Source organism: Sturnira hondurensis, unplaced genomic scaffold (assembly GCF_014824575.4).
Source record: "Sturnira hondurensis isolate 20B ecotype Veracruz unplaced genomic scaffold, ASM1482457v3 Scaffold0007865, whole genome shotgun sequence".
In the NCBI taxonomy this organism is placed as follows: domain Eukaryota; kingdom Metazoa; phylum Chordata; class Mammalia; order Chiroptera; family Phyllostomidae; genus Sturnira; species Sturnira hondurensis.
This window is the reverse complement of record NW_028080496.1, coordinates 4,688,276-4,702,381: the sequence shown is the minus strand read 5'-3', so window position 1 is coordinate 4,702,381 and position 14,106 is coordinate 4,688,276. Positions and strand designations below refer to the sequence as shown.

The following is a 14,106-nucleotide window of genomic DNA, read 5'->3' as shown; positions in this document are numbered from 1 at the left end:
GGTAGCCTCCCTGTGCTGACCGGGACAAAGGGCCCCCTCGTGCCTGGGAAGCCAGCGTTCCTCTCCGGGCCATGGGCCCTCTCGCGCCTCTCAGACAACCCTCCCTGAAGACCTCTGAAGCGTCCTCCCCGGAAGACTCCTCTCACCTGAGGGACGCTGGGACCAATCCCACAGGGCCCCTGGTCCTCCCCCGTCCTCTGGGACATATGGAGATGTAATGAGGTCTTGAAACCTTAAGAATCAACATTGGTGGGGGAGGGGTCTGTCCTGCATTCAAAAGTCAAAGGAGGTAACTCACCATGTGACCTTGGGTAAGACATTTCCCCACTCTGCACCTCAGGTTCCTCATATATATAGTGAGTTGATGGGACTAGATGGTCTCTATTGTCCTTCAAGTTTAATATCCCATGATTGTCTATGTTTGAAAAGACCCCTGGCAGGAGAGGCAGACATGGGGAATTAATGGTCAGTATTGAGCCCCAAGTGCAAAAACACAGGGCAGTAGTTTTCTTAAATGCAAAACGCCCAGGAGAAATCCAGGTGTTCCCAGCTCCTGCTCTCACACTGCTTGACCTGTAGGGGTGCCCGGTTTATTTTAGGCATAAAATCTAGATACATCTTAGTACGGCGCGGCGGCATTAACAAACTGTCCGAGGGAGTCGGGGAAGAAAGACTTGCTGTCGCCATGGCCTCTGCCAGCCCCCTTCCCTAATGTCCAACCCCCCAGCCTTCTTTCTTCTCGGCCAGGGTGCCCTGAACTGGTACCCAGCACTGCTGTTCTGGGCGGTTCTCAGGGCTGGAAAGATGGTTTCTATGACCTGCGTGATGATCCTACAGGTCTCAAGACCCTCTCGCTGGCACCTTCTCTCCCACAGAAGAAACTTAGCTAATTTCCAAGAGGAAGACAACTATATGAGAGCGAGAGAGGAAAAGAAAGATGAGAGGGGTGTTCGGCCCCTTGAAATCTTTCTTGCCTTAGTTAGAACATAAACACTCAGAACAACAAAAGCTGCTGGCTCACTGGAGATCCCAGGGCTGCAATTCCTGCGAAAAACATCATTATAGCTGGAGAGTGGAATCTCTGGTGGAGGTCATGCAGCACCCCCAGGCCCTGGAAGGCCCCACGTCAGACCCATCACAGGCAGGGGCCAAGCCTGTCCGAGCCTCTGCCAAGGTCCCTGACGCTGCCTCCGCGAACACAAGGCTTTTCCCATCTGAGCCGGGATCTGAGGTTTGTTTTCTCTGGAACTCTTTCCCAGGTGGAGCCTTTCCAAGATTCTAATGCTGGAGCCTGACAGCATAAGAGGCAGTGCTCCAAAACCCTCCATTCCTCTCCCTCCTCCCCACAACAGCCCCAGAGCAGAACGGAGAAAGCATCTGCTGGGGGGAGGGCAGCAGAGGCCAGGACCACCATGGACACTGATGGGTAAAGGGACAGACAGGGGGAGGGAAGGCTGAGGTGGAACAAGCACACCTCTGAGGAAGACCCCACCCACCCGGGGCCCATGGACCCTCACGTCTGGCCTTCCTCCATCTGTCATTAGCTTTGGCCTTCCTCCATTTGTCATTAGAGGGACCCAACACGCCGCTATTTGCAAGCCTTCTGTAACTCAGAACACAGCCCGGTCTGCAGGCACTGTCTAGGCATGGGTATCCTGAGGAGCAAGCCAGAAGCTCTGGGGTCGTTATGGGAAAAGAAGGGGAGCTGTGAAGACAGGCCAGGGGGCAAGGGGTGCTGAGCACCCAAAGGGCTGAATGAGAGGTTTTGGAGCCAATTCCACTGAACCAAAAGCAGGTTAAGACTTCAAGGGCGAGTCCTTTAAAATTCACCGCAGCCAAAGGAGGACCAGGGGTGGCCCAGGCCCTCAAGCCTCCCTGTTTTCCTGACCCTCTCCCCGTCTCCAGGCCTTCGGCCCGGCCCACCCCCGTACCCTGGCCCTGGGAGTGCAGAGCCAGCAGCTTCCCGGCTCCCGCCAGTGAGAAGAGCCTCCCCGACTCTACCGCCCGCATGCTCCTCATCAGACTTGGGGGCCCCAAGGCCTCCCTTTCTGTCTCTGCTTCTTCCTTTGGTTATCTGACATGATAATTTCATTACCTAACTCCATAAAGTGGTTTAGGTTATGGCCTTGATAAAAGGCCCAATACCAAATGGAGCTCTCTATTGGATTATTTTCCAACATTTCCTCTTCAGATGTATTTATCTGTCATCCCAAAGTTCCTACTCACAGTAATGCATAGCACCCACACAGCAACGCCCATGAGAAAAGCACTCTCTAGCCAGGAGAGGGTTAAAACACACAGGAGTCCTGGCACTGAGGTCACGGGCAGCCTAGCGATAGGGAAGCAAAGACACAGAGAAATTCGGATCCTTGGCCAGAGAGACAGCAGGAAAGGGCGGTATGACAGATGTCGGCGTGGGGAGCCTGCTGCGCACCCCACCCCAGTCAGGGGCAGTCTGGCTGCTGCCTCCCCACCCTTCCCTAAGGGGTAAGAAGAGGTGGAACGTCTGAACCAGGCTGCAGGCAGACTCGGGCTGAAGAAGGGAGCCCCACGCAACGCCCAGATGTGACAGCCCTGCCATCAGATGCATCGCCCGCCGCCCCGGAGTCCAAACTCCCCCACCTGCAGCTGGTTCAATGCCCCCCATGTCTTTATGAGGCCGATACTGTTAACTCCACTTCACGTGTGGGGAACCGAGGCTCCACGATATTTTAAAAAACACCCAATGTCACTTTGTGGCAGAGCACGATAGTGAATCAACCTCTTTGTATAACCCCAAAGTCCTTCTAATTAACAATTTTGCAATACAGCTTCCTTTTGCTGAAAATCAATATCCAGGAAAAAGAGGCTGAAAGGGAGGTCAAGGCCGCCGAGGTGGGGACGTTCTCCGGGGGAAGCAGGACGTCCCATCTGGCCGGGCCTGATGGGGGCACGAGTGAGGACTGCAGTATCCTCCCCTGGCTGGAGCCCAGCCCAGCCCAACCCACTCGGGCTGCCTGCACCCCGCCGTGCCCACAGTCACACTCTGTGTGTGTTGGGGACTCTATCTAGACACTGAGTCCTTTATTTCAATGTTAATCCTAGGGGCTCAGCTTAGCAAGGATGAAAAATAAAACTCAAAAAAAAGAGAGGTACAGTGGGTTTGGTGAGAAGAGCAGTTATCTGAGACAGAGTCGCCCCCTCCGCGAGACTGCGGGGTGTCTGAGAAAGACCTGAGAAGTCAGGCGCAGTGCTCAGACTCCCTCCCCAGCACTCTCCCTGGGCCACCATGGGAGTGAGAAGGGACAGAAAGGAGGTACCACGGTGACGAGGAGCTCCCTCACCCACATGAATCTTGCTCGCGCAGCACCTCTCCAAGGTTGTGGGAAGGCCGCCGAGGAGTCCTGATGGTTCCTGGAATGAGGCCGTGGCTGCTCTGCTCTGCACCTTTGCCCCTGGTGCAGCTATTGCTTTCCCCAATCAAGTCCTTTCTCCTGCTGCCGTCAGATGCAACAGAGGGCTGCTGGCGTGGACCCAGGTAGGGGAGGCCAAACGCCCAGGCTTTTTAGCCACAAACTAGCTTGCTTAAGGCTCTCAGATCTTTCCCTCTGTTGTTCTGAGGTCGCCTGCAAACAACCGATAGGCCATGTGTGACTCTAACTTGTGCTTTTTTTCCAACCTAATTTTTTCAAATTTTTGACTTAGTTGCCAACATTTAAAACTTTGAGAAAATCACATTTAAAATATCCCCATTCTAGCTCCCCTTGAAAATCCCACAGTGCTGGCAATGTGCAGCCAAGATTTCTGCACAGTAACAGCCATCGAAGCGCAGCATTGACCACCCGAGTGAGTTCCCAACAAGAAAACGTGCCGGAGCCCACTCACACTGCTGCTGCTCAGGAGAAGGCGGCACTCGGATTGTCAGCTGGCACTGACCTTGACACACATAAGTAAGGCACATGACCTAAGGCTGTTATTTGCTAGCCAACAGGACTTCCTGGGGGCATGATCTGGCCCAAAGCATCCCCCCAGCCTTACAACAGCATGCTACAGAGGTTTCTAGAGGACGCCGAAATGAACTTGGAACCGGAGCATCCCTTGCATGTAAGCGAGGTTTAGAGTATTGAGCTGGGACCCCCAAGTTCACTGTGCAGCACCTCTTCCCATAAAGCTGCCTTGGTGCTGCTGGGAAAATAAGTGATGAGATTCCTGTCTCGTGTGCCTAGTCTGGGTCCAGCTGAGTGCAGATGCTCTGAGGGAGGGGCTCGGGGAATCCTGCCCAAGTCAGGTGGGAGGGAGTCCAGGCCTGGGTGAGATAAAAGGTCACTGCGACACTCAGACAAAAGCAAAAGGTTTGCCCCTGAAGGATCTTGAAGGCTCTTCTGACTCCTCCCTGACAGGTAGTCCCAGGCTCACCCCCAGGAGGAGGAGGCTGTCATGGGTTCCACACTCGGCATCAGTACGACTACCCCACCAACAAGCCAGCCTCGAGGGAAAGGGGTCAGTCCCAGAGAAAGCGGAATTCCTCCCACCCGCCCCCAAGACTGGGAGGAGGAGGCTTCCCAGAGTCGGCACACTCTGGAGGCCAGGGCATGAAATTAGTCACAGGGCAAAACCTGCTCACCATTCTCAGAAGTAGCTACTACAAGGGACCATTTCTGACAGTGGGACAGAAGAGAGAAGGCCTCAGGCAATGACTTTTCTCTGCCTTCATCCCCCCTCTGCACTTCAGACAGACACCTGTGTGCACACTCAGCATATTTTTTCCTTTCCTTTCCTTTTTACTCTTTCCAAATGTTTGACATATCTGAAACTCAAAAAGTATAGAGAAAACCAAAACTATGTGCCCAGCACCCAGTATTAACTTACAGCTTTGCTATCTTCTTTCCCAGTTTTTGAAAGAAACGACACAGCACAGCTAGACCGTGAACTCTGCCCTCGATGCTGTCCCACTCTTACCCGTCACCGGGGTAACCACTGCCTGAAATAGACAGTTGTCCTTTCCAGGCATCTTTTAATAATGCTGTGACACAGTCATGCACCCGTAAGCAGGTTTTACTACTGTTCTGCCTAGGTTTAAACTGTAAAACAAGAGATGTTTTCTAGACCAACACATGTTGACACATGCAGCTGTCACTCGTCCACCCTAATGGACAGTCGACAGCATGAAAACACTGCAGACTGAGTCATCTGCCTGCTCCACCGATGGGCAGTTATTTCCATTTCATCGTTATCTCCAAAAGGATTGCAGTCAGTATCATACAAGTGTGGGCTCCGACGAGAATTTCTCTACAGCAGTAGCTGGCAAACTTTTCCTATAAAGGGCCAGAGAGTGAATATATTTTAGGCCTTACCAACAGTCTCTGTTGCTACTAAATTCTGCTGTTGTAGCCCAAAAGCAGCTGCAGGCAACACATAAATAAATAAATAAAGTTTCAATGAAACTTCGTTCACAAAAGTGGGCAGGAGCCAGGTCTGGCCCTTGGCCCCTGGGCCACCATCTGCTGACCTCTGCTCCAAGGGCGTGGAGTCCAAGCATGGGCGTGTGGCCTGGCGGCAGCGGGGAGTTTGGTGGAAGTGGAGGCTCCCAGGCCCCACCCAGTGGACACCTGCATTTTAATGAGGGACTCAGGCGTGTTCTATGTGCAAGAATGTCTGGAGTGCATGGAGCTCTGCGGAACCTGAGGCCCTGTCCTCACTTTTCATCCCCAGACGAGGGTGAGTGCACCCTGCTTGTCACCTGTCTGTCCCTACGCCGCATCCACTCTAGTGGGCTGAGGACTTGGGGTTTAGGCCCAGTTCTGTGTCCCCGCATGTCCCTGTCACCACTCTGTTCCAGCGGAGGGGGTCCACTAAGGTTATCTTGACCAGAGCTCCGTTATTTTTCTTTTTTTCTACATTAGAGAAAAAATATGTATTTTCTTTGTTTCCTTAGCTGGTGTCTTCAATCCTACCTCCAACACCCGTCCTCAGTGACTTCCCACCCCTCCGGCATCTCCCACCGGCCCCGTCTTATTCCCCTCCTGCAACCATCCTGTAGGCGCCTTTGGGCATTCGCACAGGACCAGGCACACACCGGCCCCTTCCCGTCTCTCACCCAGTGCAGGACGCAGCGGCGCCCTCTGCTTGACCAAACCGTCCGCTATCTCCCCGCTTCCTCAGTTCCTCTAGGTAAGGACATTTTGCATGACTCGATTCCAAATGTAACCTCCACTGTCTCACATACCACTAATGCTTAATTCCCCCCAAATAACTTTCGATTCTCTCCACAGAACCCGTGCTCCTGAAGGGCACCTGGTGGCTACCCCACACCCAGATTCTCTCCCTGCCTCTTCAGCCTGGTCACCCCAGAGTGTGGCATCTCATCCCCCTCACTTCCCCCAGGACACCTGCAATGCTGTGCCACCCCGGCCAGCTCTCCACCTTTCTACTGCCCTCCTCCCTGTGGGTCTCGCTTCCTCCGCCCGCACTGTGGCCTCCCCCTCCCCCACCCCATCCTCTCACAGTGTGGTCCCCACACTAGTAACGACAGTATCTCCCGAGAGCCTGCTAGAAATGAAAAGTCTTGGGCTCTACTCCACACCCACTGCACCAAAGCCTGCATCTCGGCAGACGGGTCAGGCGATTTCTATGTTCATTCAAGTGTGGGAAGTGCCTCTCTGGTCACCTTCTCCTCTCCCTGCATCCTCCAGCGTGCCCCGTCACTGCCGTCCACCTCCAGGCCCATGACACCTAACCCCGTAACTCCAGCCATGAACCTTCTTTTCATTCTCACAATGCCAGCTGGCTACTTGGCATTTCTGTTGCTGTGCGTCTTAATCACAAACTCAACATTTCTTCTCCTGTTATCTGGAACTACTTGAAATATACAGACTACAATGAAACTTTTCCTTCCTTTCACTTCTCGATGAGATCTTTTTAAAAGTCTAACAGCCAACATCTACAAGCATTTGCACACGCTCAGGCAGTGCGTTTAGCAGTGCAATGGACTTCCCCGCCTAGCCCTCACAGTGCCCCTACGACACAAGAGCCGTCACAGCCCCCAGCTCGTGGGCGAGGAAAAAAGGGGGCAGACAGAGCTGCCCTGCTGACAAGCTGCACAGGCAGGTCTGCACCCAGGTTTCTCACTCCAGCCCGTGCACCCCAGCCTGCCTCGCTGACGCCCAAGCTGCAAGCACATCCCACAGCTCTTCCTATTTTCACCTGATGGACCAGGATTCTCGCGAACAGAAATCCTGTTTTTCAGACCCATGTGATGTGACTTGCGTGTGCGTGTGAATCTGTGTAACAATGTGCCATGTTATTTTGGGGTTCCACTCTAGAAGCTTGGCATTTGAGAAGCATTTCTTCTTCTAAAAACTTTAAATAAGAATTACATTAGCCTCCAATTAACTCTGTGAGGCAAGGAAAGAAAAACCTGCTTTCAATGTCATTGCCTCCCACCCCCTACTTGACCACAGGCCCTCCCAGAACCAATCCTCAAGTCTGTCTCTACACCAGGGGGCTTGGCTTTCCTCAGGGTCACAGCCACACTGTTTAGGAGCCAATGAGAAAAAGGCAAAGGCCAGAGGCAGGTAGGAAATGTAATCAATAAAGTCCAAATCCTTGGGTGGTATCAATTTTAAGCAGATTATCTTGGAGCAGGACATGGCACATTCTAAATTTATGGCCCTAACAACACTATAAACCTATGGGTTGTTTCTCTGGCCCTGAACCCCTATGATCAGTGATGACGATGAAGATACTGAGGACGACAATGAAGAGAAGGCAGAGGAGACGGCCCCACCGTAACACGGACAGAGCAACAGCGCCTTCTCTGTCCTGGGCGCTCCGTGTGATGACAGCACACATACACACAGACGCACAGAAAAGGTGCACTCCCTCCGGGCAGTGGAGGGGTCTTGGGCTGGCTGAGACCCGGATTAGGAGCACAGACCCAAAGCATCGGCACGTTGCAAAAACAGACCCTGGCAGATGCCGACAAATGCGGACCCAACTGCTTGCTTCCCCAGGCTCCACACCCCCAAATCACTGACGCGGGCGAGAGCCGCTTGCACTGGGGGGCACTGCGTTCAGAGTGGACAGAGGGAGAAGGCAAACCAAGACGAGCGGCACGAGTGCTGCCCTACAGAAGCTCGAAACCCGGTGCCAAGAATGAGAGGTACACGCCCGTCTACACTTGCCCAGAGGTAAGTCTGCAAACACCTCAGTATCAATCTTCTAGGAGCCAGAAAGGGGGGATGTTTAAAGTCACGTGGAACCCTCAAACCAACAACGCAGGATCCACCACGACGAGTGCCCAGAGAGAGGCCCCGCCCAGAGGTGGGGGAGTTCGGCGTGGGCAGTGGTCACACTTGGGGGGAGAGGAGGAGGGAACGATGGCCCCTAGGCAGAAACTCACGGTGCACTGCATAGGGCAGGAGCAGCGTGGGCAAGGCATCGCAGTGGGGGTTATGAGTGGAATTGTGCCCCCCAAACAATAACGTTAATACTTCAGAATGTGATCATATTTGGAAATAATATCTTTGCAGGTGATCAAGTGAAGCTCATGACAGTCAACCCCTAATCCAGTAAAACTGAGCCCTTAGGAGAAGGGGAAATTCGGACACGCACACAGACACACACAGACCACGTGAACATCGAGGCAGAGACTGGGGTCATCTGTCCACAAGGACTGTCCAAGACTGCTGACAGGAAGCCAGCAGAGCCGTGGAAGGGACTCTTCACCAGAATCCAAAAGGGAGCACAGCCCTGCTGACATCTGGACCTTGGATCCCTGACCTCCAGCACCAAGGCAATGAAATTCTGCTGTTCTAAACCACCGCTTCTGTGGTCCTTTGTCACAGCAGCCCTGGGAAACTAAACCAGGGATGCGCCCCAGAAAAGCCAAGAGTCTGCCTCAGCTGGGACACAAGGCAGGAGTAGGGGGGAAATGGGGAATCAGCTGGGGGTCAGGAAAACAGCACGGGACCACCTCTGAGCGGCCTCATAAACCTGGGACATCGCCGACCAATGACAACAGCAGAGCCACACTGTGAATTGAGAAGCAGGGACTGGCACGAACTGATGGACAGACAGATGAAGACTGACAGACAGATAAATGAAGACAGATGATGGATCAATAGATATGGCATGGGCAGGTATAAGAGATTTAGACTAAATGACGTACCAACTAGTAACCACGGCCTTTCTACTCAAAGTGAAAAGCCAATTTCCAAGTGTTGAACTCTGTTCCCCACTTTCCGTTTTCCAGGTAAACTCTTCCAGCCGCCCCTTATGACACCACACTGAGGGGTGTATTCCCTTTTAATCCAAGTCTTCCCTGGGGGACAAGAAACAGAAGGAGGGGCGCTTCCACGCCCATCGCGCCAACCCGGAGCAGCGGAGATTCCACCAGAGGGCTCGCCAGCGCTGCACTCTCGCTAATTGAAGGCCCCCAGAAGAGCTGAGATAACAATGTCAGATGAGATTTGTGCTGGACAGCAGTGATTCACTGCCTCCTGTGACCCGGTGCCACGCGCCTGGGAAGACAAGCCTGGGCGGCGGTGGGCTGGGATGGCAAGCTGCTGGATGCCAAGCTGGCCTGCAGGGCCCCGGATGCACGGGGATGCACTGGGACGAGGGAAGGCGCCCCCATCAGCCTTCGACCACTGAGTTCCCCAAGGCTCCCGGTCTCCGGGCTGTCCCGGAGTGAAACGCCGCCCTGGTGGGTGCTCCTGAGGGCTTCTCCTCCACCCGCCACAGGCTTCATGAAGCAGTTTGGGGTGTGAAACCCCTGAGGGCATTTTCTGGGCCTGCTTACTTCTGCGGATATTTTAGCCGGCGCTCCCGAGAGGCACACTGCTGGCTCTATTTTGGGGACGCTGGTGAGTGTGATCCGCAGCCCACGCTCTGCCCTTTATGAGGCGCTGTGGGAATAGTTCTGTTTGGCCACAGCATTTGGAGAAGTTATTCTCTCTCCAAACAACAGCCTGTAACCCGAGATGTTTACCTTTGTGCTTTGGCCACAGCCACATCCGCAGGGTCCTCTCCCAGTGGGCCTGAACGGGCTCATCCGGGCACCAGTTTTATTTCCTTACACTGACGCTCCCCTATTTCCAGACACTGTCTCCCCTTCATTCACATTGTTGCATTGCCTGTATAAGTTTTTGCAAGCACTTTTGCAATGGGATGGGGTATCACTAAACGAGTAACATTTAGACATCTCCCCTTCTCCCATATAAGTGTCATTTCCCATGCACTGAGCCATGCAGATACTTCCCCGCGAGAGCTACAGCGGGCCCCATCCAACAGACCTTGTGTGGGCAAGGCTTTGACGAGGAGCCCGGGGCACCGCCAGACCACGGCCATCACCATCTGTGAGGCCTGGGAAAGACTCACGGAATTCTGAGTCAGATTTGGAAGGCGGCAGAGGGACAGACAACAGAGGTTGCTGGTGAATACAAATGACCCTTATCAGAGAGAGAGGGAGAGCCTGATTTATGCTGTACTATGATAAGACTCAATAGAACTAGACATATTTCCAGCATTCTCTGCAATACCCTATTCATTTCAAAACTGATTGATATGCTGACCTTCTCAGGTCCTGACCCACACACTTGAGGGTCCTGAGTGTGCAGAGCCCACACAGCCTGGTGTTACGATGGTCGTGACACGACATGTGCGGGGCCTACATGCTTTCTGCCGCTCCGAGTGATCCAGGAGTCGTGTGTGTGGAAGTCACAGGACTTGGGCACAGGTAAGAACTAAGTCAGTGGACGTGAACCGGTGTGGTCATCCGGGTTGTTGAAGAGTGAGTTGGTAAGTAGCCACTGCCTTGCAGGACCAGGCTCTCAACACACCTGGGCCAGCCAGCCCCTCGCCCCGCCTCTGAGAGGCTCCACAAGCCAGCAAGAAGGGCCCCAGCGAAGGCTGGTGCAGGCATTTGTTCACACTGCGCAGTGCGCCTGCAGCTCAGTCTTTCCCTAATAATCTTTAAAAACTGAGGCATAAGTCACTATTGCAAAGTGTGTGAGTGGTTTTTGAGTACAACTATCACCCCACGTAGCTCCTGAAACTTTCAGTGTTTTCCCCCAAACAAACAAACAAACAATCCATACCTGTTGGCAGTCACCCCCCACGCACGCCCCTCTCTCCCTTCAGCCCACGGCCACTACTGCTCTACTTCCTGTCACTACGAATGTGCCTGTTCTGGACAAATTATACAGCTGGAATCATAACATACAGAGCTTCCTGGGTCTGGTCTCTCTCACTCGCACAGTGGTGTTCTCAGGGGTCAGCATGCCGTCACACACGTCGGCTCTGTGTTCCTCTCATCATTCAGCAATGGCCCCCTATGCAAACAGCACGTTTCAGTCCGCTTTTCAGTGGACAGGCTTGTGCACTGGTTCCTCTTTTTAGCTGTTACGAATGATATGAACACTAACGTACACGTTTTTACACATAGATGTGCTTTCAATTCTAGGTGGGTGTATACACCTAGATGTGGAATCTCTGCATCACACGGTGACTCTGTGAACAGTTCTGAGGCAGTGACTGACTGGTTTCCAAAGTGTCTGCACCACTCCACCTTCCCACCAGCAACGCATGCTGGGTCTCATTCTCCCGTGTCCTCGTCGGCACTTGCATTTGTCCAGTTGTCCGACTGTGGCCATCACCATGGATATGAAGGAACAGCTCAACACAGTTCTGCACTTTCCTGATGGTAACGAAGCTGGGCTTCTTTTCACGTTTTCATCGGCCATTTGTATACCTTTGGAAAAACATTCCAATCATCTCCCTATTTTTCAATCAGGTTGTCTTCGCACTGAGTTGTATATGTTCCTTATATATCCTGGATATAAACTTCCTTATTAAATATATGATTTGCAGATATTTTTCCCATTCTGTGGACTGTCTTTTCACACTTTCTTGATGGTATCCTTTAATGCACAAAAGCCTCACATTTTCATGCTCGCTCGCTCTCTCTCTCTCTCTCTCTCTATATATATATATATATATATTTTGTTACTCGTGCTTTTGGCATCTTATCTATGAAACCACTACATAATCCAAGGCTACAGAGATCTGCACCTATGTTTTCTTCTAACAGTTCAATAGTTTTAATTCTTACATTTAAGTCTGGGATCCATCTTGAGTTGGTTTTTGTGTATGGTGTATAATACGTGGTCCAACTTTATTCGTTTGCATGTCTCATCACCACCTGTTGAAAAGGCGACTTTCTCTCTAACGAATTGTCTTGCAACCTTGTTGAAAATCAATTATGTATAAATGTAAAGGTTTATTTTTTAGAGCCTCAATTCTATTCCATTGACCCATATGTCTCTCTTTATGAGAAGTACCACACTATCTTGATTAATCTAGCTTTATAACAAGTTTTAATACTGAGAAGTTTAGTTTCTCCGAGTTTGTTCTTCTTTTTCAATATCATTCTGCTATTCCGAGTCCTTTAAATTTTCATGTAAAGTTTAGGGTCAGCATGTCAATTTCTGTGAAAAAATGCAGCCTAGATTTTTATAGAGATTGTGTTGAATTTGTAGATCAATTTGAGGGTAATTCCATCTTAATATTAAGTCTTCCAATCCATAAATGTGCACCAGGTTTTAAAGATAATATTTAGTAAAATATAAAGGTAAAAGCACACATACTTATGCATTGATATAATGGCCCACAGGAGGCCATGACCTCCCACTGCCAGCAGCATTCACAGGGATGGGTGGTAACTGCAGCCAGGTGCAGGGCAAAAATGGGATGTCCCCGCTCTGGAGGATACTGTTCCTCTCAAACCGAAAATCTAGGGGCTGGGCTGTTGTTTTCTCCATTCCTCGGGCCATAAAGAACTCAGGATCACACAGGAGCACTGTACCGCCATAAAATCTCCAGGTACAGACATAAAAGTTCAGTCAAGGATGGACAACAAAAGACCTCGTTCAGGACATTTCCACCAGCACCTGACTCTGCCCTCCAGGAACCTGCGACCCAGTGCGGAGGGTTAGTTGCCCCACCCCCACCCCTGCCAGGAAGTAGGAGGAGGACGGGCAACTCTATGCTTATCAACAGCCTTATTTTCCGCCAAACAGGTCCTGCCAGTCAAGGAATCTTCGGTATCTCTGCTTCAACACTTAGAATTTTTCTCCTTAATCCTGGAGTCGCAAAGCACAGACAAATAGATGTATAGTTTCACTGTTAACCTCACACTGAAATGGAAAGAAACAGCTTTTAAAAACCAAGTCTCAACAGAAATCCTGACAGGCTATGTAACCACACACACACACACACACACACACACACACACACACACGACCACCACCACAGGAAAAGCAAGACTCTCACAAATCAAAAAACCCAGGCCCTAAAAAAAAAAAAATGAAAACGAGCATCCCAGGTGAACCTCAGCCTATGTCAGCAATTGGGGCATATTAAAAACAAACAAAGTCACACTCCCCAGGTAAAGAGAAGGGGAGACCAGCAAACAAGTCCAAATCAGACACTCAGTGAGTCCCAAACACACACGTGGTGTTTTGCGAAACTCTCCAAGTCCCGAGAGAAGGCGTTAAATCTACCAAAGGCAGTGAATCCTCGTCCCACACTACGAACACAAGGCAAAAGTATGCCAGGGTTGAGAAGCGGGCAAGGGGCAAGAGAGATACAAGTCACTGAATTAGCTTACTAATTCTTTACTAAGGCAACCAAACGTTACCTGCTCTCTTGTCTTTCAAGGCCGACAGACACGGAGCACAAACAAAGCGTTCTGGATCAAAGGGACAGCAGGTGGAGATGGACCCGGAGGCCTAGACGGGGCTACCTGCTGGCAGGGCAGCAACGCTCCGAACCGCAGACCTGCTGGCGGCACTGCTCACGCTGCCTCCGCAGAGAGACGCGGCCCCAGAGGTAAGCTGCACGCCAGCGTGCTTCAGAGCCACCTGGAGAAGATTCTTCACTGGCACGTCCCGAGGGATTATTGTATACCAGTTACCATTGTGAGCCCCTGCCAGGTTTCACTTCCTTTAAATCACTTGAAGCTGGTAACCTATTTGACTACTTTTACTGGCGAGAAAACCGTTACACAGTTACTTCCCAATGTTATAGTTACTAGGAGGCAAAGCTGAGATTTGAACCCAGGTGAGA

At 51.6% G+C, this 14,106-nt stretch overlaps 1 protein-coding gene across 3 annotated transcripts in view; it reads right to left on the bottom strand.

The window, feature by feature from the left end:
- The window catches only part of NTRK3 (neurotrophic receptor tyrosine kinase 3), a 269,649-nt gene that overhangs the window by 85,606 nt on the left and 169,937 nt on the right, over positions 1-14,106 (bottom strand). Inside the window, exon 13 of one of the 3 annotated variants that reach the window (XM_037053667.1) lies at positions 299-433. The exons of the other annotated variants lie outside the window; for them this stretch is intronic. Coding sequence (XP_036909562.1) covers positions 299-433 — 135 coding nt within the window. The remainder of the gene's footprint in view (positions 1-298; positions 434-14,106) is intronic. 3 annotated transcript variants of the gene reach the window in all.